The sequence below is a fragment of the Diplotaxodon limnothrissa genome, linkage group LG7 (assembly GCF_057381915.1).
Source record: "Diplotaxodon limnothrissa isolate DT_005_m linkage group LG7, D_limnothrissa_male_GT1.1, whole genome shotgun sequence".
NCBI lineage: Eukaryota > Metazoa > Chordata > Actinopteri > Cichliformes > Cichlidae > Diplotaxodon > Diplotaxodon limnothrissa.
In genome coordinates, this window is record NC_140602.1 from 23,290,630 (window position 1) to 23,313,968 (window position 23,339).

Here is a 23,339-nt window from a genome sequence, read left to right on the forward strand (position 1 = left end):
TAACAGTTTAGCTTAGATTTGTGTTTATTAATGTAGAATTGTTTATGTATTTAGTGTATTTGCGCTTGTGTGTACTCGTATATATGTTGAGGACAAGTGAGCCCGTGTTTAGATTAGACCTCCTTTCGTCTAAGCCCGTAGGAAGGCAGGGTTTAGCTGTGGTCAGCAAATGTCCTCACAAGTAAAGTCAAATGAAAGGAAATCATTACAGAAAATGATGCATTAGCCTGGCGACTCAGTCTGAGACTAATATTAGAAAAAAGTGAGATTTTTCCACTTAAACTCGGCAGCCTATAGCGTCTGCTTTTGTAACAGCTCCGAGGTGATGAGAGGCCTTGATGCTGCATAATAGATTAATAGATTATCCCCACGAGAGTGGATTTGTGTGTGTTTGCACGCTTGATGTACATTCAGGATGAAAACATGTGAGTCGCGCTGCATGAGTGCCTGAGTAAATACCAAAAATATGATATGTACTTTAAATTGTTTGTGTGTGACTAAACCATAATTACATGTTTCACATTCATGTCTCTGCATTTAAATAAAGTTGTGGCTTTGAATTATCGATTCAAATGCATGGTTGTGAAATCATCCAACAGTGTTTTGTGGCTTTTTTTGTGCAGTCAGTGGTGGAAAAAAATAAAACCTAAAATTATTTAACACACTAAAAGTAGAAAACTGCATTTTTGGCACAGTTTGATACTGATGATACTGCTAATTTACACGAACTAACCTCCAGCACTTAAGAAGAGTCCAATCGTGATAATATTGTTATGAAAAGAATGTCTGTCAAAACAAAATGTAACAAAACACTTTGTGTCTTTTGTTTTGGAGCATTGCTCTATTTTCCCGTGCTGGTGTGTCATTGTTTGCAGTTTTCCACAGAAAATGCATCACGGTTTCCAGGAAGGTTTTGGCTTTAGTCTGGCTGGTGACAAATATCTTTTAGTCTTTATCATTGTGAGAACAGCAGCACTAGTCGGCAGCTGTTCATGTGTCACTTCAGTGAGCATCCATCCTGGTAGACATAACTGTAGTTCATAAACCAAAGTTAAACCCTTAATTTTTTTTCCTTCCCAGAATGATGTCTTCCATGCGAGCAACGCCTCCCTTTCATCCACCGCCCGAGGAAGCAGAAGTGATTGGTCAGGACAGTGCAGGCTGGGTTGGTGATGAGCACGACGGCCCAAAGGAGACGGTGTCGCCTTCTTTGCATGACCACTCCCACCCAGATGAACTGCAGCCAATCAGAGAGAAACCAACAGACGCTGAGTGGGAGAGTGTCAGTCCTGCTGTGATGGTGAGAAGTGAATTAGGCTAAGAGCTTAGAAACTGACCATAATACTATAACTCAGATTCACACAAATGTGGGTGTGTGCACAGAGTACCAGAGGTGGGACCAAGTCATTGTTTTGCAAGTCTCAAGTAAGTCTCAAGTCTTTATCCTCAAGTCTCAAGTCAAGTCTCAAGTAATGTCAGGCAAGTCAGAGTCGAGTCTCAAGTCACTGGTGTAAAAGTCCGAGTCAAGTCACAAGTCTGAAACTTTGAATTTCAAGTCCTTTCGAGTCTTTAAAAAAAAAAAATGAAAAAATAATGTTGCAGTTATGCTAAATGTAAATATTAGACCATGTAATTTTAAAATCTGTGTTTTTCTCAACACATGACAAAATAGTGAACTTAGAAAATATACACAAATTGTGAAATTGCACCTCTTTAAAATGCAGCTCAATTAAACCTAGCTCCAAGAATAATTTTCACCGACAGTTCTGAGATAAGCTGCATGTTATTCTTGGATGCGGTTGTAGGACCAGCTTTAAAATCGCATGACAAAAATATCATACACATTAAAAAAAACTGTATCACCAACGTAGCCTGGACAACATTTGCTAGTTAGATGAAGTCAGCTATCTCATCTTAGCATATTTATATGCATATTTATAATTATACGCTTCTTGGAGTGAGTGCATACACTCATGAAGTTTAGTAACTTCAGGTCACTGCAACAAGCCCAGGTACAGTTTACCGACGGATGGGTGCAGGACCTTGAAATGCACCGTGTAGAACGAAAGACCATCGTACGTATCATAAGTTTACCAGTCTCACAAACTGTCGTCATAAATACACATTCCTTAACCGTTTATTAATATAACCTTTGAGCTCAACGGTAATTAATTAGTAGTGGAAATAATTTCTGGTAGCGTTACAGAAATGTAGCAGTGACAACAATATTGTATGCTGTAATCACCGCGCGGATAGGAGGCGGCTGGCTTGACCGCGGCTCACAAATGACGGCTCACTTTACCGCAGTCTGTAATCGCACTGGGCAATTAGTGATACAAAAAACCTGTTTTATCCTGTGAATAAAAGTATATGTTTTTGTCAATGTACCATAATAACAGAAGCGAAACGCAATATTGTGTCAGGACAATTCACTATTTATGCACAATAAATAAAGGAGCATAGCGCGACAATTTCTGTTCAGCGCCAGACTTGCTTGTAACCTATATCACTAATTATGTTGTGAAAATGACGTATTAACTACTAAAAAACACTGACCTTCGTGTAAATGCTTGGAGCAGACTAACCTGTGAGCTGGAGTGTTCTGGGACGTTATATTTGGTCTTTGAATGGCTGCAATCCAGGCCATCCGTCGCGTCTTTGTTACTTCGGAAACATGGCTCGAACAATTTCTCTTCAACGACGTAATCCGATAACAACCGATCTCTTTACCCGTCGGCTTCCCGTGGCTGTCATGCGACCGGCTATTGCAGTTAATAATACAACGGCTTCTTGACATTTTTGTGTTTCTTTTTATCGCTGTTTAACTGATTTTAATTGAAAGCCTGCGTGCGCTAGTACCTCTTGCCACGAGTTCCCAGAATCCTTTGCGGTTCTACCCGTGAATGACGTCACATTTTCAATCTCTATATAATATGCATGTTAAATTTTATATTTGGGGTAAAATATCAAGTCTTTTCAAGTAAACCGGTTCAAGTCCAATTCAAGTCCCAAGTCATTGGTGTAAAAGTCCAAGTCAAGTCACAAGTCTTAGAACATTTTTTCAAGTCAAGTCTAAAGTCATAAAATTAATGACTCGAGTCTGACTCGAGTCCAAGTCATGTGACTCGAGTCCACACCTCTGCAGAGTACACACTCGGGGCTCACAAATCATAAAACACCTGTGAGATGCAGGAATACATAGGGTGTGCAAATTCTCATGCCTAATGATATCTTTGCACTATTGAGTGAGCACAAAGTGTAGTGGACACACACACAGACACACACGCATGCACCGGTAGTTCTTTCTGACCTGTGTGCTACAGGCAGTGCTGCAGGCAGCCCAGTGAGGGATCTCGTTTAGAGAGTTATACCCCTGGCCTCCTCTCATCTCCACAGCCTGCTTTGGTGTGTGTGTTTGTATGTGTGTTTGAGTGTGTCTGTTAAGGTGTTAGTTACTTGGCTTCAGGTTCTGTGGGTCCCTAATGGACAAAATGTGTTTGGCTTCACCCTCTGAGGAAAGGGGAAAGTTTCCTCTGGTATCATTGTTGTGGTAGAGTTGAATATTTTGGTGAAAAATGTTCCATTTTTTAAAATTACTTGCGTTACTGAATCATGATTATGGCTCTTTAGATATTTTGAAATTGTTACTCAGTTATACTGACCCATGCCCATGCACAATAAGAGCTGTAAATGCAGTAATTCATTAACAACAATATTCAAAAACCTGACTTAACATCGGTATCAGACTTCAAAGTTGCCTGAAGGCAAAACTTTTCATGAATATTTGAATTTTCACTCTATATTTTTTCCTTTTTTCTCTCTATTATTTATCTCCAACTTACACACTCACATGTGTAACCATTGTCCCTCATGGACCAGCACAGGACACTGGTGAAAACCTATAACGAAATAATCTTTTCAAGTGTTCAGAAAGAGGACAGGTGGTGCTGGGCCAGAAAGTAACAAAGTGCAATGTTTCAAACTGTAAAAAGTCATAAGGTAAAGCTGCAACACTGCCCAAAGCAGCCACTGACCAGTGAAACATGGGAGGTCCTTGTGCTGTGGACAGAGAAGGGTAAACGACCCTTCTTAACTTCATTGCCTCACCAGCCTCCAACAGTGAGGGTCAACTTAAAACAAAACTTTGTGATTCAAGTTTCTGATCTGAGAATCAAACATTACAGCTTGCACCACCCTGCTTGTATAACTCTTGAGCAGACCTGGAAAAAAAAGCCAACACACCTGAACAATCTGTGAGTGACACACTATCTCGTAATCCTCATTACAGAGCCATCTTCCGCTTAAAGACAAAGTGCACAACAGAGCCTCCTGGAGCCATTTCAAGGGCATCTTAAGATCCCGCTGTTAGCCAAAGCCCCTTGTCTTTGAAACATAAGCCTCCTAAAGTTCTTGGAGATCCCCCCACTCTGTAAGGGGAGGAGAAAGTATCCAGAAATAACCCCAGTGTTAGAGCACCTGTGCTAAAGTGTCGGATGTTGTGTGGGACAATGTGGTCATCCTGAAGGGCTTATCTTTAGATAATTATAGACTCCTTGTGCCTCTTGCTTAACTCATAACCCTGCAGAGCAGACAACAGTGGGACACACACGCTGGGGTCATCCACCATAAACAACAAAAACCCATCAGATATAACGTTAGCTCAGCACTCAGTCACCTCCGACCCGGAGGGTGTCCATATTGTTGCTGGGGACTTCAATAAGGCATGTTTGAAATCTGTGCTCTCCAAATTCCACCAAAATGTTAAGTGTCCTACCAGGGGGGACAGTACACTGGACCATGTGTACAGTAATATCAAGCATGGCTACAGAGTGACAGCCTAGGACAGTCTGACCACCTCTCTCTGCTCCGCACCCCTGCCTACATCCCCCTCAGGAAACAAACTCCTCCAAGCACCCAGGTCATTAAAACATTGCCAGATGATGCTCTTCTCCAGCTACGGGACTGTTTTGATCTGGTCCATGGTCAATCTTAGACCAGCAGGACCTAGAGACCTTCACTCAGTCTGTCCCTTTCTACATTAAGTGCTATGTAGAGAATGTGACACTGGACAGGAGGGACATCAAACAGGTCAAGAAGGCCTACAGGAGGAGGATAGAGGGCTTCCTCCAAGTGTGGAGAGCCATCCATGCCCTCACCAACTACAAAGGCCAGAGCCCCCAACCCCCTGACAGCAGCCTCAAATTTGCAAAGGAGCTCAACACCTTTGCTCAGTTTGAGGCCACCCCTTCCTCGCACCCCCTGTGCTCCACGAAGGATGCCATCACCATCACCCTTCACAGAGCACTGAGCTGTCTGGAGAACAGGAAGAGCTTGATGAGGATGCTCTTTGTGGACTACAGTTATGTGTTCAACACCATAATACCAGACATCCTCACTACCAAACTGGACCACCTAAAGGTCCCCCCTGCATACATATGACTGTACACCAACCTACCCAATCAGCGTCAAGTATGTCGATGACACCACAGTGGTAAAGTAGGCCCAACAGTGGCTGCGCTTCCTCTGTGTCCTGAGGAAGAATAACCTGGACCAGCTGCTGCTGGCCTTCTACCCCTCTTCAGTGGAGTGTGTGCTCTCCTACTGGTGCTGGGTATGCAGGGGCCACTACTAAGAACAGGAAGCCTTCTCAGAGGGTAATCAACACCACCCAAAAAAATAATTGGCTGTCCTCTGCCACCCCTGGAGGCCATCGCCAGCTCCTCCTGTCTCAGGAAAACCAGGGCCCTATTCTATTCTATTCTATTCTATTCTATTCTATTCATTATCAAAAGGTCTGATTTTTGTCACCTTGACCAAAACAGGAATTAATTCTTATTCTAAAGAGAGGTATAAAACAATCATATGCATCACCCGAGATGTCTGTGTGTGACTGTAGGGTTAAACCTCGATGTGTAATTAATGAATATATTATGAATCTATTATAGACACAAATCAAGGTTTTTCTCAGACTACTATAACACTTTACTGGCTTTAAATTATTCCACAAATCCACTTCCACCAGCACCAGATTGCATGTCTCTGCGGTCATGCTGCTCCTTACGTGTAAGCACCCTCAACTGAAAAAACACTTGCCAGGCTTGGCCTTCTCACAGTGTGTCTCAGTGGATTATACACACGTGACCCTGGCAGTATAAAGATATGTAATGGAGTATCACCATGTTGTTTTTGATGACAGATAGATCAAGTACTGTGCTCGTCATGTTCTGTCAGTTGCAAAATGCAATCCTAAGTCTGATATTTGGCATGTAGCACCAGCTGACCCATGCCCAGGCAAAGCGCAGTAGAGCAAATAAAGTACAGGCTCGCTCCCAAATAGTACTACAGGGATACATTAAAGAGCTTTGGGATGCATTTGTCTGAGCTGTGTTAAAAATAAACTGTTGCATGAATTGAAATGCTCTCTCACAGATATGCAGTACTTAATTACTTTCTATGGCTCGTGGGTTTGAACTCTCATTTTCTATTTCTTCCAAGGACAATGAAAGCAGTAAAGGTGGCTCAGTCTACTCTTACCGGACTACCTCTACCTCTCCAACCAAGCCAGAGGAGTGTCCAAGGGATCGCGGGGAGCCTGTGATTGGCCTCGCCTTTGGGACGCCAGAGCGCCGCAAAGGGAGCCTGGCAGACGTGGTGGACACACTGAAACAGAAGAAGCTCGTGGAGCTGACCAAGACAGAGCAAGACGGTAAGAAAAAGGTCTTCAGTGTATATGTGTGTTTATGTGTGTGTGTATGTTTTATCACCAGTGGACCTGAATCTTTACATTTCAGGCTAGCCTTTTATTCGAAGCTGCAGGCTGTGGAGTAACACTGCTCTTCCACTTATAAACATTCAGTTTAGCTAACTTGAAGATAACTTTATACATCTAAGAAACAGCGCTGCTTTGGGTGGGTTTTTTGGTTTCACCTGAAGGGCTTTGGGGGAGTTTTAGTAGCTTAAATGAGTTAGAGAAATGGTCTAAACACATAGTGGAACATTTTTTTATTTATTTCAAACAAATTTTCCATATTGTCCATTTTCTAGTCCTACAATTGGTGAACTGTTTGTCTTCCATTAAAATAGATTTTAAAACTTTAGCAAAGGTCCTCATTTGTTGCAGGGTTAAGAGCTATCTAGATGAGTGAATATATCACAGTGATACATTAACACACTGCAGGACTGCATCTTCATTCTAGCTTTTCACAGAAGTGATGCAGTTTTTACTCAGTTTCCCTTCCACATAAAGCAACAACAACCTTTGCTCACCATTTTGTTCTCTTTTTTTCTGAAAACTTCCTCTCCAGAAGATCTTTGAACGTCTAAAATTACAACTGACAGATCCCTCACTCGTTAGATCACAGTATCAATCAGTGAAAACACAGGTTTCCCTTTCTCCGCTGCTCCTCTGATCTACACCTCCAACATGGGAAAGGGTTGGAGTCTCCCAGCGTGCCTCAGCTTGCCCTTTTCCTCCCCAAAGCAAACCAGATCTAAAACCATCTAACACCCCTCTTTACTATTATGTGCACATAGTAATCGCGATAATATCAGAGGAGTGCTTGATCTCTCTCATTTAGAGGTTTCGCTTTGTTATTGATACAGTAAAATGGGCCAGATTGGATGGCCTGAGGCGTTATACAGTCCACGGTGTCTTAAGCTCCAAGACAGGAAGCTTTGCCTCTCATATTCTGCTCTCATATTCAGCAGCAGAAAACACACACTCACATCTGTGAGTGTGTGTTTTCAAAAGTGTTGTGACACCTTCCTTTCAAATCAAAGAGGACACAAGTGGATAAAAATGCTAGGTGCCCACCTTTAAATGTGGCTCTTTTTGATTTCAGAACCACATGTATACTTCTGATCAACAATACCCAACCTTGCTTACTGTACAATGACGTTGGCCATTTTTAATTCGTTTTGAAGTTTTCTAAACTTAAATTCCTGTTTACTGCGTGTAGTGATTGTGCAGCAACACAACAGACTTTCAGTAAACATAGGTCTTCATTGAGTTTGCTTAGGTTCCCCTTTTTCCCTCTTAATTACTTTTCATATCCCTTGTATGAGAGGAATATGAGCATGGTGTGCTGCATTCTGAAGCCGATATTCTTGATGTTGTGATCAAGTGGCTCTTGGCCCCTCTTGAAGTGTTTTTGTATGTTTAATTGCAACCACTTCCACCCCTTTTCAGCTTAGAGAAATATAACAATATTAAAAAAGTAAAGTCTGTTTGATCTTATATTAGTAGTATACAAAGAGACCTTTTACTACAGATGAGTGATTCAGGGCGACAGCTAATAATAGCATGATTAAATGATAAATAATTTACATGTTTTTTAGTTAGCAATAAATGAAATGGTGATTAATTGACAATAACTGGTTTGGAAACTATCTTGTAAAGGTGAGACTGATGCTTTTTAAACTTTATACATGGTTGTTTACTACTGTGCAGATCATCTGTAAAAACATTGGGATGACTAGTACCATGATGAAAGGCACGTCTAAAATGATGTTTAAAGTATGCAGTTGGTGTGATGAAACTTACAAGACGGATCCTGGAGCTCACAGTCCACTTCCTGTTCATGAACTGTGTAGCTTTGTTACTCGTTTGCTTTCTCTCAGTGTTTGGGTTGGTTTAAACACCAGGACTGCTGACGTACATTTACAAGATCAGGATCTGAGTTAGTCTTGCTTTCACAACAATAGTCTTGCATGTTGAAAAATGAAACTCCCAGTGTGTTAAAATGTGAAAAACAAAATGGGTCCTGGCCAAGTGTCCATATGTGATGAGATGATGTAATAGGTGATAAGAGCACCATTGTGTGTATCTCTGATAGACCAGGCACTTCAACAAAACAGCAGTATGGACTTTTTGATGTTGCGACTGAGGACAAGTTTACTGATTGGTAAAAAAACCCCCAAAACTTGATCACAAAACAAAAATAACATTTCCTCATCATTAAGAAATACACATTGCGGTTTAGTGTAATTATTTCTACCTCTATGATGCAATTCCATCCATTCGTCCATCATTTTCCTAACTACTTATTCAGTTCAGGGTTGTGGGGCAGCTGGATCTCTCATATGGCGAGGAGCAGGATACATCCTGGGCAGGTCAGCAGCATCATCACAGGGTCATGATGCGATGCATAATATACTGTTGATAAATTCAATACTTTATGCTCCATGAAATATGACAAGGAAATGTAATTATTTATGATTATTAAACATTGCTAATAATTATATCATTGTTTGTAACATAAAAAGGCTAGTTTAATTAACATCATCAACAATGATGGTTAACTATGGAAGCAATGCTTATGCTAAAAGATACAGTAATACTAGTAACAGTAATAATAGCAGTGATGTTTCAAAATCACTTTGATATTAAGCATCTCGTTCTTTGCTAATTATCCGCAGTACTAGCACTGATCATGCTGCACACACTTACACAAAAACAAACAAGGTAAACGTGTGCAGTATAACCAGGCACACTGAATCATACAGGGCTTGCTTGAATAGTAATTGTGTTTCAGGGCCTTGTAATCATTCATGCGAATTGCTGTGATCCTTGTAGAAGCATTGTAAAAATGTCTTTCATCCAGCGCTTTGGTAATGCTTAGCTGCGGAGACTGACGGGTACTTCTGCTTTTTTTTTTCTTAATGAATTTAGTCAAAAATGAGGTGATTGATAGAGGCTGAATGCTTCATCGAGTGAGCTTTCAAACCCGATGAGCAATAACGCTCCACATCCTTTTTCTTTTTTTCCCCTCATTTGTTAATTTGCTTGAATACTGCCTCCTATTTTAATTGCCTCTTTCTCTTCTCTAGTTGATTATTGTCTTTTTCCATTTATCTTTTCAGTTCATCTTCTTTCTATCCTTCAACTCCTGGAGCATTTCAAATCACTTCTAGCACATTTTTTAAAAATCCTTTTGCAAGAGGCAACCTTGCTCACATCCTAAAATAAATCTTCGTTTGTGTCACTGGTGAGGACGAGGGATTCCAAATGCATAAGCTGTCTGATTTGTTTGTTTTGTTAAAAGAATGTAAAGCAGAAAGGAGTGCAAGGCCATTGTGGTGAATAGACCTATATACTGAGGTCTTGTGTGGAGTAGATCAGAGATAATTTTTTGCGTTATTGTATAATTCAAATATTCAGGAATTCTGCATTTGAGCCAAGTCTTTTTTTTCCCCTGGCTCTTTAGTCGCGTGTGTTAACTTTGACTCACACTTAAAATGGAGTTTGTTCAGAATGCTCTTACGGCACCAGCAGATTTGATCATCGCCACTCAAATGGGAAGCACATTAAGCTCTGAACAATACTGCCCCTCACCTTGTCCTCTGCCTCCTGCTGCTAAGGGCTCAGTCAGCTGAGCTCTCCCAAGTTAGATTGGCTGTGTGATCAAATGGAACAGACCCTATCCAACCACCGAGCACTCACTTAGCCTAACGTGGCTGACCCCTATGCACTGTGGCCCGGAGCTAAAGTGTGGATGATGTCGCTGTTAGCCCTCGTGCTGCGCTTACCCCCTGTCGGCACGCTGTTAGCAGTCTGCTTCTCAGAGGTGCCCTAAGTGCCTGTGACAGCTCTACTGAATAGACATGGCCTCGCTTTGCTATGCGTGACTTTATTTATTTATTTATTTATTTATTTATATCTTCACACAAAGACAGCCTCAGCTTTTAAAAGCTTTATCAAGAAGTCTTTAAGACTGTGTCAGGTAGCAGTATTTCCACACAGCTAAGTTGCTGAAAATGCATCATTTTCAACTAGACTCTCACAACATGGGAGCCAAGAGGGTGAAGGTCTGGTGTTTTCTGGAGAATTTTGTATTTATGCTGAATTGTGCCTGTCTTATGTGAAGATTTAGCTACAAAAGCTTTCTGCATACAAAAGGGTTTCTCTATACCGTTAGAGCACTTATTAGACTAGTAGGCTGGTTGCTGAATAAAATGTTCACGGCCAGGGTGACGGAAGATCAGAATTAAACAAACAAACAGAAAAAAGCAGGTCCTAGATTTGTTGTCGAATGGAAATACTCCATCCTCAGTCGCTTTGCAGCTAAAAATAAGAGATGGAGAGGTTGGGAAATAAAAGCTTGGAATAAACAATTATGGTAATAACCCAGACAATTCTCTGTCTCTGAACACTGATACATCCTTTCTCTTAGCCATTATTAATCTGAATTCACCTCATCTCCTTGAGGCCTCTTTACAAAAAGGGAAACAACACTCAGAAGTGGACACATTTAACTGAATGCCAAACCCAGCCATTCTGGGCTACTGCCTGGCAGACATTAAACCCATTCAAGTGTGCAATGAAGTTCCCTTCGTTTTGATGAGTGAATTATGATTATCTGTATTGTCATGCCTCCCGGGGGCAGTGTTGGAGTCTGGCATGGGGAAAGTGCCCTGGTGCCAACTTAGTCAGGCATCTAAATGTGCCTACTGCAGCTTTGGTGCCTGGCAAACACTTAACATCACTCTAATCCCTGCTTACACTTGAGCCTGTATGAATTACTGTACAATCCATGTCTTTCATTTGCAAATGAGATCAGGTCCAATTACGGCAACACTGCACTACTCCGGAGCGGTTACAAAACAGACACCTGTGTGACTAATTTATTACCCGACCCGAACTGGAGTTGAATTTAGCAACAAAAGATTCAATTCAATTCAGTTGTATTTATATAGTGCCAAATGACAACAGCAGTTGCCTCAAGGTGCTTTGTATCGTAAGGTAAAGACCCTATAATAATACAGAGACAAGTCCAACAATCAAATGACCCCCGATGAGCAAGAACGTGGCAACGGTGGGAAGGAAAAACTCCCTTTTAACAGGAAGAAATCTCTGGCAGAACCAGGTTCAGGGAGGGGCGGGGCCATCTGCTGTGAAAATGCATTTAACATGCTCCATTAGGGCAGCATGTCCATACTATATTTGCATCCATGCAGTTTAACAAAGAAAAACACCAGATGTAGCCAATACCTCAAGGTACACATTTAGCTTTCATGTAAACTCTGAGCCTGTTTGGTACTGACTGGTGGTGCAGTTTCAGATTTGCCACTAACTGCCCCTCACATCATATGGAAATGGGCAAAAGCATAACATCCAAACTAACATTAGTGGTAAGATGATGATGCATTTCTACGATCCAACAAATCTGTCTTTCTTTTTGTGAGTCACTGTGTCTGCCTCCATTGATTTATTTCTGTGGAGCCGGAACTTCCTCGAGTCTTTTTTTCTGGTTCGTTGTCCTGTTTCGGCTTTGAATGCGTTATATCATCGGTCCCCAACCTTTTTTACACCACGGACCGGTTTATGCCCGACATTATTTTCATGGACCGGCCTTTAAGATGTCGCGGATAAATACAACAAAATAAAACTAGTACCGGTACCAAAAAAAGAAGATTTATTCATAACACACGTGAAAAGACCCAGGAAAACCGAGTTAACGATAAAAACGACAACAAAATAACGCTGAAAACCCATAAAAACCCTGAAAACTATACATTTCACATCTGAGCCTCAACTCTCGCGGCCCGGTACCAAACGACTCACGGACCGGTACCGGTCCGAGGCCCGGGTGTTGGGGACCGCTGTGTTATATGACTTGCTTCATCAGAGAGTTCTACATTTGTGCATGCACTCGTCTCTCTCCGGTTTGAAATGACAGCAGCGTAATGGGAAAAATGTGATGTCACAGAGTGCACCAATCAAAGCTTTGCACTATCAGTCAAATTATGAATAAACCGCAACCACACATTCCTGATAAAGCAGGACAGCTGTGGTTTTTAAGTGTTAAACTTCTAAAATTGACAGCGAATTGGATAAAGAACTCAGTGTGGCTAATTTCATGTGAAAAACTGGTTTAAACCCAAGTTTACAGAAGGGCTTAAAACCTTTTACACAAAAATAAATAGTCAAAGCCACTGTATGTTAATTAGACATAGTAAAAACAGCAAACTCTGACCTACATGCAAAGTGTAATCAGTACACAAAAAAACATTACTTTATCTTCCACGCATACACAGTGACATCAACATTTGCAGCTCTTTTGAAGCTGCACTTTTAGTAGCCTTGTTCTGTGTGCTTAAGCCTATGTTGTCCACTTTGGAGGTGTCTGCACTATGTCTTGTGCTGAGGCCAGACCAGAGCTGGACACTCAATCACCAATATAATGGCATCCCCAGCTGGAAGAGGAGGTCAGAGCAAGGTCAAACCTTCACTTAACCCCGTTTTTCTGTGACAATAGAAACATTCTGCCTTGGTTCTTTCTGACTGCTGAAAGATGTTTCAACATCTCTGTTGTTACAGCCACTCGAACTGTGCAGCACGCACTCCTCCACCCGAGGGAGAGTGTGCGCTCTGACTATTGGGCATTTTGGGAGTGCTATAATGTTCAATAAAACATTCCCTCTGAGATTTCACTTGTAACTATAATGAATGAATCTTTGATCTTATTAGCAGTTTAGGTGCTACCCTTGCTCGTCAGCAATACTGTGTGAAGGTTAAATACTCTGTATGTTTCGTCAGCTAAGCTGCAGAAGAAGCAATGGTGACTGAACTTTGAGCGTGAGCCCTGTGAGCCAGTGCCCCATGTGCCTCATCTGTGTGTGTGTGTGTGTGTGTGTGTGTGTGTGTGTGTGTTTGTGTGTGTGTGTGTGTGTGTGTGAAGGCTTATGGATTCATACACTCAGGTGGAAGTAGTGATGACAGCTTAACAAGCAAGCTGGGCTGGCCCTGAGAGTTAAGCTTATTAGCTAATTAACAAAGCCTTGGCTCTGGCACCATGTTTGCCTTCCTCTATGGGATTGGCAGCTTGAGATGTGATTGTGTGCAGGTAGAGGCTTTGTTTGTGCATATGTGCATGTAGCTCAGCTTTCCACACCAATAAACATCTCATCTGAACTCGCCATATTATAGCCAATGGCCAGCATTTGTGAAAAGGCTAGATTTTTATTGAAAATTCAGTAAACGTCATTCTTTAATCTTGAACTTGATCTCCTTTTACATATCGCTGTGTTTCCTGGTCAGTACTTCCTTGTTTCTGGCAACAGGCTGACTCCCCCTGGACTTCTTGTGGTTGGGTTAAATCTATTCGTCTGTAATTGATAGGGATCTCTTTACTAATGATCAGGCACAGCCTGTGAGTCTTGAGTGCAAATACAGTCAGTGGGATATGCCCAGTAACCCTCTCCTGCTCACTTTGGCTGTAGGCCAGCCAACATATGGTATGAACGCATGCAATGTGGTTTGTCGGAACAGTTTTGAACGTTGTCCAAAAGAATCAGGTTAAATTGCAATTTTCTCAAGTCCTCCTTTTTTACTAGGATTTCAGCAAAGTGCCAATTTGATCCTGATAATTTGGTGAAGGCCAGCATGATATAACCGTAATGGAAAAAAATACCGACTGTGTCACAGCCAAGATAAATTGAGGCCTGTGGAGCATGTTTGACGTGGCTTCTCAAAGATGTGGACTGTGCACTGCGTTACAAACTGCGATGGAAATTGTTTGTCTCGACTAAACCGTCACACACACATTAATATGCGGGATACTGCGTTTCCAGTCTGATTTGTATTTGAATGCTATTTTCTTCTTAAACAAAAATGATCTAATCTATTAATTTCGCTTGTTTATAACACAGTTTTTGTGTAAAATCAGACTGACTTTAAAAAAAAATTTCATTTCAATTTCTGTCATTTTCCTTAGAATGAATTCATATTCTGAACTCTGCGCTCTGCTTTAAACCACAGACATATTATACATTTTCCAAAGAACATTTATGGAAAAAAATTCAAATAAGGCTGACTATGAAATTAAATGTTTTTAATTATTTTAATGCAGAGGGATTCATCACTCTTAGAAACCAGCCACTATTTTCACAGCAAAATTTTTATGGCAGTGTTAACCCTGAATGTGTGTTAAAACTGCGTGCTGATAGTACCTCTTAAGAGGTATGTCTGATCATTTCTCCTGTCATTGATGTTTTGAGGAGCAGCTGCATTACATGCATATGCAGTCCTTTCCCCCCTTTTTTATTGTTTTTGTGATGCGACAGTATCTGCTTGGGGCAGGTGGGTATGGTTTGGAGTTCTGACGGCTCTGTTGGATTCACTTGCCTTTTCTTCTCTTTGGTTTGCTGTGAAATAAATGAGGACGTAGCCCAGACTCAATGTCAGCTCCCGGAGCCCCCTCTCCCTCCACCAAAACCACAGGCCCCACCCAAACCAGCTCCCGTGGGGGCCCGACCCAAAACAGCACTTCTATTGTGCCTGAACAACACATCTTTCTGTGTGTATACATTTGTTCATGTCTGTGTGTGTGTGTGCTAGCAGGGATAAGATTTCATATATTAAATCTAAAGTGGAGCCAGAAGCTTGGGCCTTCAGTGGGAGACTGTGGCACCCACGGTGTGGGACGGAGAGATTTCGCAGGTCTTTCCTCCCCACTGCTGTCAGACTCCACAACAAAGACTTTAACTGAACAAACACACACATCCACACATGTGCAATAACACTAAGTGCAATAATCTTTTCTGGCATCGTTGTATTTTTACTCAGTTGTATATAGCATTCGTATTCTATTTTTATCTTATTGTATATTTTTATTCTATTTTATTCTACTGTATATAGTATATTATTTTATTCTATTCTGTACAGCTGTGTACTGTATTTATTCTTATTGTATTCTAATTTTTGCGTCATAACTTTTGCACTGTCCACTTCCTGCTGTGACAAAACAAATTTCCCACGTGTGGGACTAATAAAGGTTATCTTATCTTATCTTATCTTATCTTGAACTGATCTTTTGGGACTGTGTGTTTGACAAAGAAGCAATTTTGTTGCCTGGATATAAGTGCCCTCATTTTCAAATTTCTTTTATTTATTTAAAAAAATACAGATCTAAATTTCTTGTTAACCAAAGTCCTATTAAGTGTGGTCAAGCCCAGCTATTTTGTTTATAACTCGTTCTTTTTCTTTCTTTTATCCGCAGAACTTGATGTTACAAACTTTTCAGTCAATGCAGTTTAAATTAAAGCAGGTCACAGATTTATTTAAATGTACAAAATTGTGTAGTTAAATCCAAAGCTCTGGCGTATGTGGTGGTTTTTAAACACTTGCCCACGAGACCTGCTTAATTATTCTCCATCACTCAGATAAAGAGTGGAGATAAATAAATAAAGTGTATTTTATTACTTTTTAAAATAACTGAAAGTTAAATAATAAAATCATCCGCAAGTAAGATGTGACATCTGTCCAAGTCTTTTCCAAAAGTGGCTAAGCTCTACCACCTTCACTTTTATCTTCAAATCCTGCTGTCACATCAGTGTGCAGCAGGCTGTAGAAAGCAGTACCTTTTCTTCGAGGACAAATTTTCACCTTGTTGTTTCCTCACGTTCAGGCGGCAGCGGCGGCTGTTGATATCAGTGTAGTAATTCAGAGCAGGCCTGACCTCTCTGACTGCACCGCCGGGATCAACAGCTGGGTTTTTCTAGTATTAAAGTCACACCTTCAGTAGAAACACTATACTTTATCTAATTCAGTGCCCGGTTTCAGCCCACAGTCTTCAGCAGTACGCCCCTCTTATATCATATAAAGTGCTTTACACTGCTGGGGGGAGTAGTTCATGAGTATTTTTAGCATGTGACTCAAAGCCCCACCCAAGCGATGTTGGAAGCTGACGTTGTCTAAGTTGCAGGTAAAGTAAATGAATAAAAACTTTGTTGTTAACTGTCAAAGGACAAATTTCATGCCAATTAAATGCCAAGTAGATTTACGACACATTACTAAAGTGGTGTCTTCAGGTGGCCTCTTAAATTTTGCGTTGCAATCGATGTTTTATTTAGACTGCAGTTTAGTCAGCTGATTTGTTCATACAAGATCTGCTTCATACCATATGAATTTGTAGACATAAAGGGGTTTAGGTAATCTACAGGCTCCTGCAACATCACAGGTTTACACCAGACAGGGAGCAAAATGCATTTCTTGATGATGACGTAGGATAATAAAAATTCTTTAGCATGAGTTTTGACACTCGCTGGATGTGGAGTGTCAAATACATTTTTCAATATTTGTTTCTATGGTTGTTTCTAAATACCGAATTTAGGTCTCTCAATTGTGAATTTTCATTTTCACAGTGTTCTGACATTTGATAGACGAGCTGGTAAAAGCAATAAGTAAGGAATTTCTTGTCTTTTCTTTTTCTCCTGCAACAAAAAAAATAAAGTTCATATATGTATATATGACTTCATAAGTCCTGTTGTCCTGTTGTGTAGCATTAGTTGTAATGTGATTATGATTATAAATGTAACAGATTTAAATGATATCTGCAATATATGCGGTTCCTCCTACAAGTGGCCCTCTGCAAGCATATTGCTGGACGGCAAAAGAATGTGTGTGTGTGTCTGTTTTTCTTACAAGGAGGGTGATGTATGTGAAGAGGGTTGCACAGGGCTACTTGCAGACCCCCCCCCGGTCAGGATCAATGGCTGCTTTCTCAGGCCATGTTCTTTGACAAGAGAGTCCGGGTGTCATCTGACAGATGAAAATAGTTTGTGTGAAATGGACACCGTGCTAGCACGCAGCCAGGCTAACCATGCTGCAGTTTAATGGTTTTACAACACTGAGCAAGAAGTGCTAGGTCATTGAACATATGTGTGTGTGTGTGTGTGTGTGTGTGTGTGTGTGTGTGTGTGTACATGCGTCTGTTATCTACGCGCCCCCCTCTGTGCAATTAAATGTCTCAGCAGTGTACTGACATTCTTTAATCAGTGTGTGAGGTGTGGATGTATGTTTGAGCGCTTCGGAGTGCTTCAGTGTTCTCATATCAGTGTGTGTATGCTTGCGTTTGTGTGTTTTTGCGTATATGTGGGTGTGTGTGTGTCTCTTTCCTCCTCCTGGCTAGCCCGTCTCCTCGTGTTTGGACATATGTTGAGTTTTATTTCACTCAGACATCAATCCTGCTGGCCAGCTGTTAGGACAGCTGCTCTCTCTGTGCCTCTCCTGCTCTGTTTCTCTCTTTTACTCTATCATTCGTGCCGTCTTGCGCTCGCGCTCTCTGTTTCTCTTGGTCTGCCTCTCACTCTGGTTTTTTCTTCAACATTAATGTTTCTTTAACATCAAAATGTTATGCTTTGTTTCTCTTTGCTTCTTCTAAACAGTATTTTTTTAAATTTTGTGTCTCTTCAAATTCTTTCTTTCTTTCTTTCTTTCTTGTCCTCTCTCTCTGATCCTGTGGGGTCTGCAGTTGAAGTCATAGCACTGGCATAAATTTGGAAGTGCAAAGTGTAGCTGTCAGCTTCCATTTACACACATTCAGTAGTGAAGTGAAGACACAAAATGTTTTTTTTTTCTTTTTTTAACTGTGGGTGTGTTACACAAACACCAGGCACCGGTTAGAACACTGGATTTTGTTATTTTTTACATTAAGTAATTTTTCAGATTAATGCTTTTTTTTCTCTTTACATTGGCCTTAGACTGCACACTCCAGGGCTCCGAGTTCCCGAGCTCTCTCACTAAGCATAATGTGTTTGTTTGAGAGACTGAAAGAGACGATGTATGTGGATAATTTAAAGGAACTTTTTTTAAGCTTTCACACTAAAATCTGCTCAGCGTGAGTGAACTAAACTTTCAAAATATATGTGTTTCCTAAACATTTTTGTTAGAAAACAAACTTCATTGGAATATGTTGCACACCTGTTGTAAGCATGTTTAAGATAAATATTGCACTAATGAAGGATTTGGCAGGATAGATTATTCCACGGCTTCACACTGAGCTCTCTTGTTAGAAAGTGGTGGTTTTTCCGACACAGCCATTCTTCTAGGCTGAGAGAAATAGCTCTCTACTCCTATTCATACGTATCTGTTACTTACCAACATTTTGCTGAAAAGTTCATTTCATGAGCAACTTTTAAAAACAAGTAGGCTAAAAGAAAGAGTGAGAAGAGAGTGACACAGTCATATAGTAGAAGCCTGTGGCACACTGTGTATTTCTTGGCAGTTGCTCTTTTGGACTGTTGATGCTTGCCTGCCACATACCCACACATACACTAAGTAAAACACACACAGCAAAGCACACAGTAAGTTGCCTGTGGCTCATGTAAAACACCCAAAACATTGTCTCTTGGCAGGTTGGCGTGGGGACAGGTGATAAAAGTGTGTTTACCCTAAACACTCGCCAGCTTGCTAGCTGCCTCAGCGCTGATTTACTACGACTCCGTCTCTTCAGCCGCTTCTTCTCCTCATCGCCTTCCTTCTGGCTCGCTTTCACTTGATCTTATCGCTCATTCACCCTACCTGTCTGTCTCTTCTCCATACTTGTTCCTGCTTGTGACAAAGTCTTTTTTGAAAATATTTTTTATTTTACAACAAATAAAAAGGGAATTTCCAGATGTGGAATGTCTAAAGTGTTTTGATTTGGGAGAGTAAGTTTTTATTACTTCCAGCATGGAGGTTATGTTTTTGGTAGTGTTTGTGTGTCGTTCTGTCTGTAAACACAGTAGCTCAAAAAGTTTTGAATGAATTCTGGTTAAACTGTGTAGGGGTGTCGAGCGGGCTCATGTTAACGGTCCATTAAAATGTGACTAACATATATTGAGGTCTTCAAGTTCAACTCAAGAAGGATTTATTGGTCAAAAATTGAAAAAAAGAAGTATAACTTGTGCTTGTGCTTACAAGTGTTTTTTGACCTTTGACCTCTCTGTCATGGACAATAGACTAACCTGAAGGTGAAAGGGATAATGTTGGGATGGGATACTTTTTGAGTATAGCTGATTAACAGTATAATGTAATGTTATGTACATTACACTAACAGTTTATAACAACTTAAATGCGTTTTATTTTTGGGGTGTCGGTTAATATAAACTTGTGCTCTTTTTTCACTCTATATTTATTACTAAACATTTAAAGCAGTTTTGCTAACAGTGACATACATGGTGCACATGTACTATATCCACATAAATAATAATAATAACAAATATTTGTACTTAAAATTAGAAGCCTGCACGCTGCACTTTTACTGTACAACAGACGTCTTAAAGTATGTTTGTTTAAAGAACAAAGAAAATAAAAGAATGTATGCAAAATCCAATACTGTTAAACCCTTAAAAGTAAATACCTCCCAGAGAGTGAGCTGACTTGCTGGAGGTATGCGCTCTCGGAGTGCTTCTAGCATCAAGAACACATCAGCAACTATTTGATATTGTTTACAAAGTTTTTCCTTATTCTTACTTTTTCTATGTCATCCTTCCCATTTGTTTTTACCCACTTCAGTTTGTCTTTATAATTCTTCCAAATTGCTGAAACAGTCATCTTCATCATTCCCTCTTCAACATTGTCTCCGCCTGCCCTGCTTTCCACCTTTCCCCTTTGTTCTTTTAATGTAACCTTACTTCCCTCACCAGCCAAAACATCCACCCGCTCCCTCGTCTTTTTAACCCATCCAATTTCCGTATTATCCTTCGTTTGATAAAGAGGCCTGTTTCTGGACAGCAAGGAATTTTTATCCACCCACCAATCTAAACACCACTTGAACCCTGACTCAGTTGCGGTGACGGATAAAGAGCCATCTAGGGTAAAACATCTCCCTCCATCCTCTCTCATCCCTCTCTTCTTGTCCTCTTCCTCGTCCCCTCTTTCTTCGTACCACACCGCTCTCATCCCCCCACAGTCTCCTCATCTGATCTGTTTATCAGTACGAGGAGTGTAAATTGTGCAATAGAGTACACATACAGTTGACTTATGCAGATGTGTCTTGGAGTTATAGGTTGTATTTTCTTCACTAAGTGCTCTCATAAATTGGGTTCCTTGATATTGTTTGATACAAGGCGCACTGCACAAGTGCACATTGGCGTCTTCAGGTCTTGTGATTAGAAGAAAAGCCCCTCATCCTGCCTCTGTCCCACAGCCTTCCTTCTTTACCAGCCATAAATATCACCCCTTGAACCAAATGTACACACATACTTATCCTGTGGAGCCACTTGTACAGTAAATCTGCAAAAAAAAAAAAAAAATCAGGTGGATTCCATTGTCCGGAGGGGGTGGAAGCTATGTTCATTACATTACTTTACTTCAATGTGGTCCGCCTGCCTGGAAATACCCGCTGTTTATTGCCTAATTTGGGAAATCACCACAAAAAATTTCTGTCATTTTTAAATTGTTTCTTTGTTCTGTATATATCTGCCACCCTACGTCGGTGCCATTGCCCCCCGCCCCCCTCTTTGTTTACATTGAACCCATGTGACGAGGACGGCTGCATCAGCTTATTTACAACAATCATAATCCGACTGTAAACATGCAAGGTTTTAATGGACCTAATAAGGAAGCTGTGCTCGGCTGGTGGACGGCATCTCATGACCACACAATGGGCCCATACGCACAAACTAAACATTAAGCCATTCACAATAGACCATGTGCCCTTATGAATGCCTATCGCGTCTTTTGTCAGGATAAAGGCACCACAAATAAGCTATTGTCTGACTTAACCATTCTAAATCAGGCAATCCCTTAGGGGCATGTTTTCCACACTGCACCCAAGAATGTCTCCTTTTTTTGTACGAGTGTGTGTGTGTGCGCTTTTTGATGTCCTTGGTGACTGAGGCCTCCTCATGGGTCCGTGCATGACCATGACACCATCTATGACACACCTGCCGGCAGAAAAACAAGAGTGTATACACAAATGAAGGACCTTAAAGATTTGTGTCGTAACGTGTGCAGAAATTGGACATACAGAGTGAGTAATGCAGGTGCTGTATTTCTGAATGTAGTGCTTATGCTTAAAGATTTCAGGCTTTTCTGGTGTCACCTTTGGTTTGTGGTGGTGACTGAAGCAGAAGAACAGCTCGTATTTATGTGTTTCTAGCACACGCTGGAAAAATTTGTTACACTGAGGGCTGAGAGCTGTCAGCAGTGTTTTCTGACAAAGTCAACTTCTGAATATTACAAAAGTTGTGTTTGCACTGGGTTTCATGTTCTCCCATCCTCATAGGTACCCTTTAAAATGAGGATGATATAGCAACTATATTTTTGCCTCCATTTGGAAACAAATACTGTTAAATTTAAAGGGTTTATAGTGGAGACCGATTACAACACAAAATATACCTCAAGACTTAACAGGTTATACTTGCTTACATTTATTTGCTGATGCCTGACAATGTGCACACTTTACTGTTTCTTCATTCGCAGGTCGCACACACAGACAGAGGCACACAAACAATCCCGCTTGCACATGTGCAGATATCTGTCTCTACCAAGTTTGTCTCTCTACTGTTTGCCTGGTGAAGAATTGAAAAGTTCCCATTGTTGAAGTAAAGTTCACAGCAGGACTCCAGTTGAATAAATGGGACCTTATGAATCTTATGAGACCACGTGTCTCTGATGTCTATTATCCTGAGGCCATGAGACACATTGTGAGAAAAAAAAGACAACCATCTCTAAACAATGCAGACATTCTCATTTGGTCAGCTGCTGCATTTTTTATTTTTTTTATTTTTTAGATAAAGTAGGAGGAAATTTTTTCTTCTCCTTGATGGGAAATGTACTCATTCTTAGGTTTTTTTTTCTTGTGTCTTCTCCATACTTTTTATTATCATCACCCAATTTTCTCCTCTTTCTACTACTTCCCCAGTTTTATGTTTATGGGCGACAGTCAGGCCTCCTGTGAGACCTCAGCATTAGTATCTGAACAGGTGGACTGTTGTAAAATGCATATTTCATTTTAAATATGATGCTATTGTCTGAAAGTTACAAATTGAAACAGACTTGATAAAAAGAAACTAATTGTTTTGTTTGTTTGTTTGTTTTTGTAGAACCCTCTTGCATGGAAAGACTCCTCTCTAAAGACTGGAAGGAGCGCGTGGATTGCTTGAACGCCACTGAATTCTTGGGGGAGGTTAAAGGTAAGAGTGAGAAAGATAGCAGCTACTACTATATCTACATTCTCTTTCAGGGAGATGCTAAGTGTATGCTGATAAATACTGTTCCTGCTTTAACTGTGCCCTTTGCCACAGTTGGCAAAACAAAAGAAAGACAGCAAGCGTGTTTTTCCCCCCACAATAAGTAGTGCCTTTTTCAAAACCTGCAGCATCTGTGGAATCTCTCATTTTTCTTTTTGGTTCACCCAAATATGAAGAGTGTTATAAATAAAAGCTAATGGTACGTGCGCAGAAAAGACACTGTTGTGCAACGCTAAATTCAAGGGTAAGAAACGGTTAGATACGCTGCAATTCTCTGCTCTGTGTGTATACTTGCTGCATGTTTCTGCATATGAAAGCAGCACAGTAAATGGTAGCCAGGCTTACCTGTCGAGCAGTGAGGGTGGCACTAAGTACTCCAAATT

General features: G+C 40.8%; 1 protein-coding gene across 7 annotated transcripts in view; it reads left to right on the top strand.

The window, feature by feature from the left end:
* LOC146628289 (transcription factor SOX-6-like) overlaps positions 1–23,339 on the top strand; it is a 107,420-nt gene that overhangs the window by 31,359 nt on the left and 52,722 nt on the right. For all 7 annotated transcript variants that reach the window (XM_085359453.1, XM_085359456.1, XM_085359457.1 and 4 more), the window contains 3 exons: positions 1,081–1,300; positions 6,496–6,706; positions 22,810–22,899. In XM_085359453.1, coding sequence (XP_085215579.1) covers positions 1,082–1,300; positions 6,496–6,706; positions 22,810–22,899 — 520 coding nt within the window. In that variant the 5' untranslated portion in view covers position 1,081. The remainder of the gene's footprint in view (positions 1–1,080; positions 1,301–6,495; positions 6,707–22,809; positions 22,900–23,339) is intronic.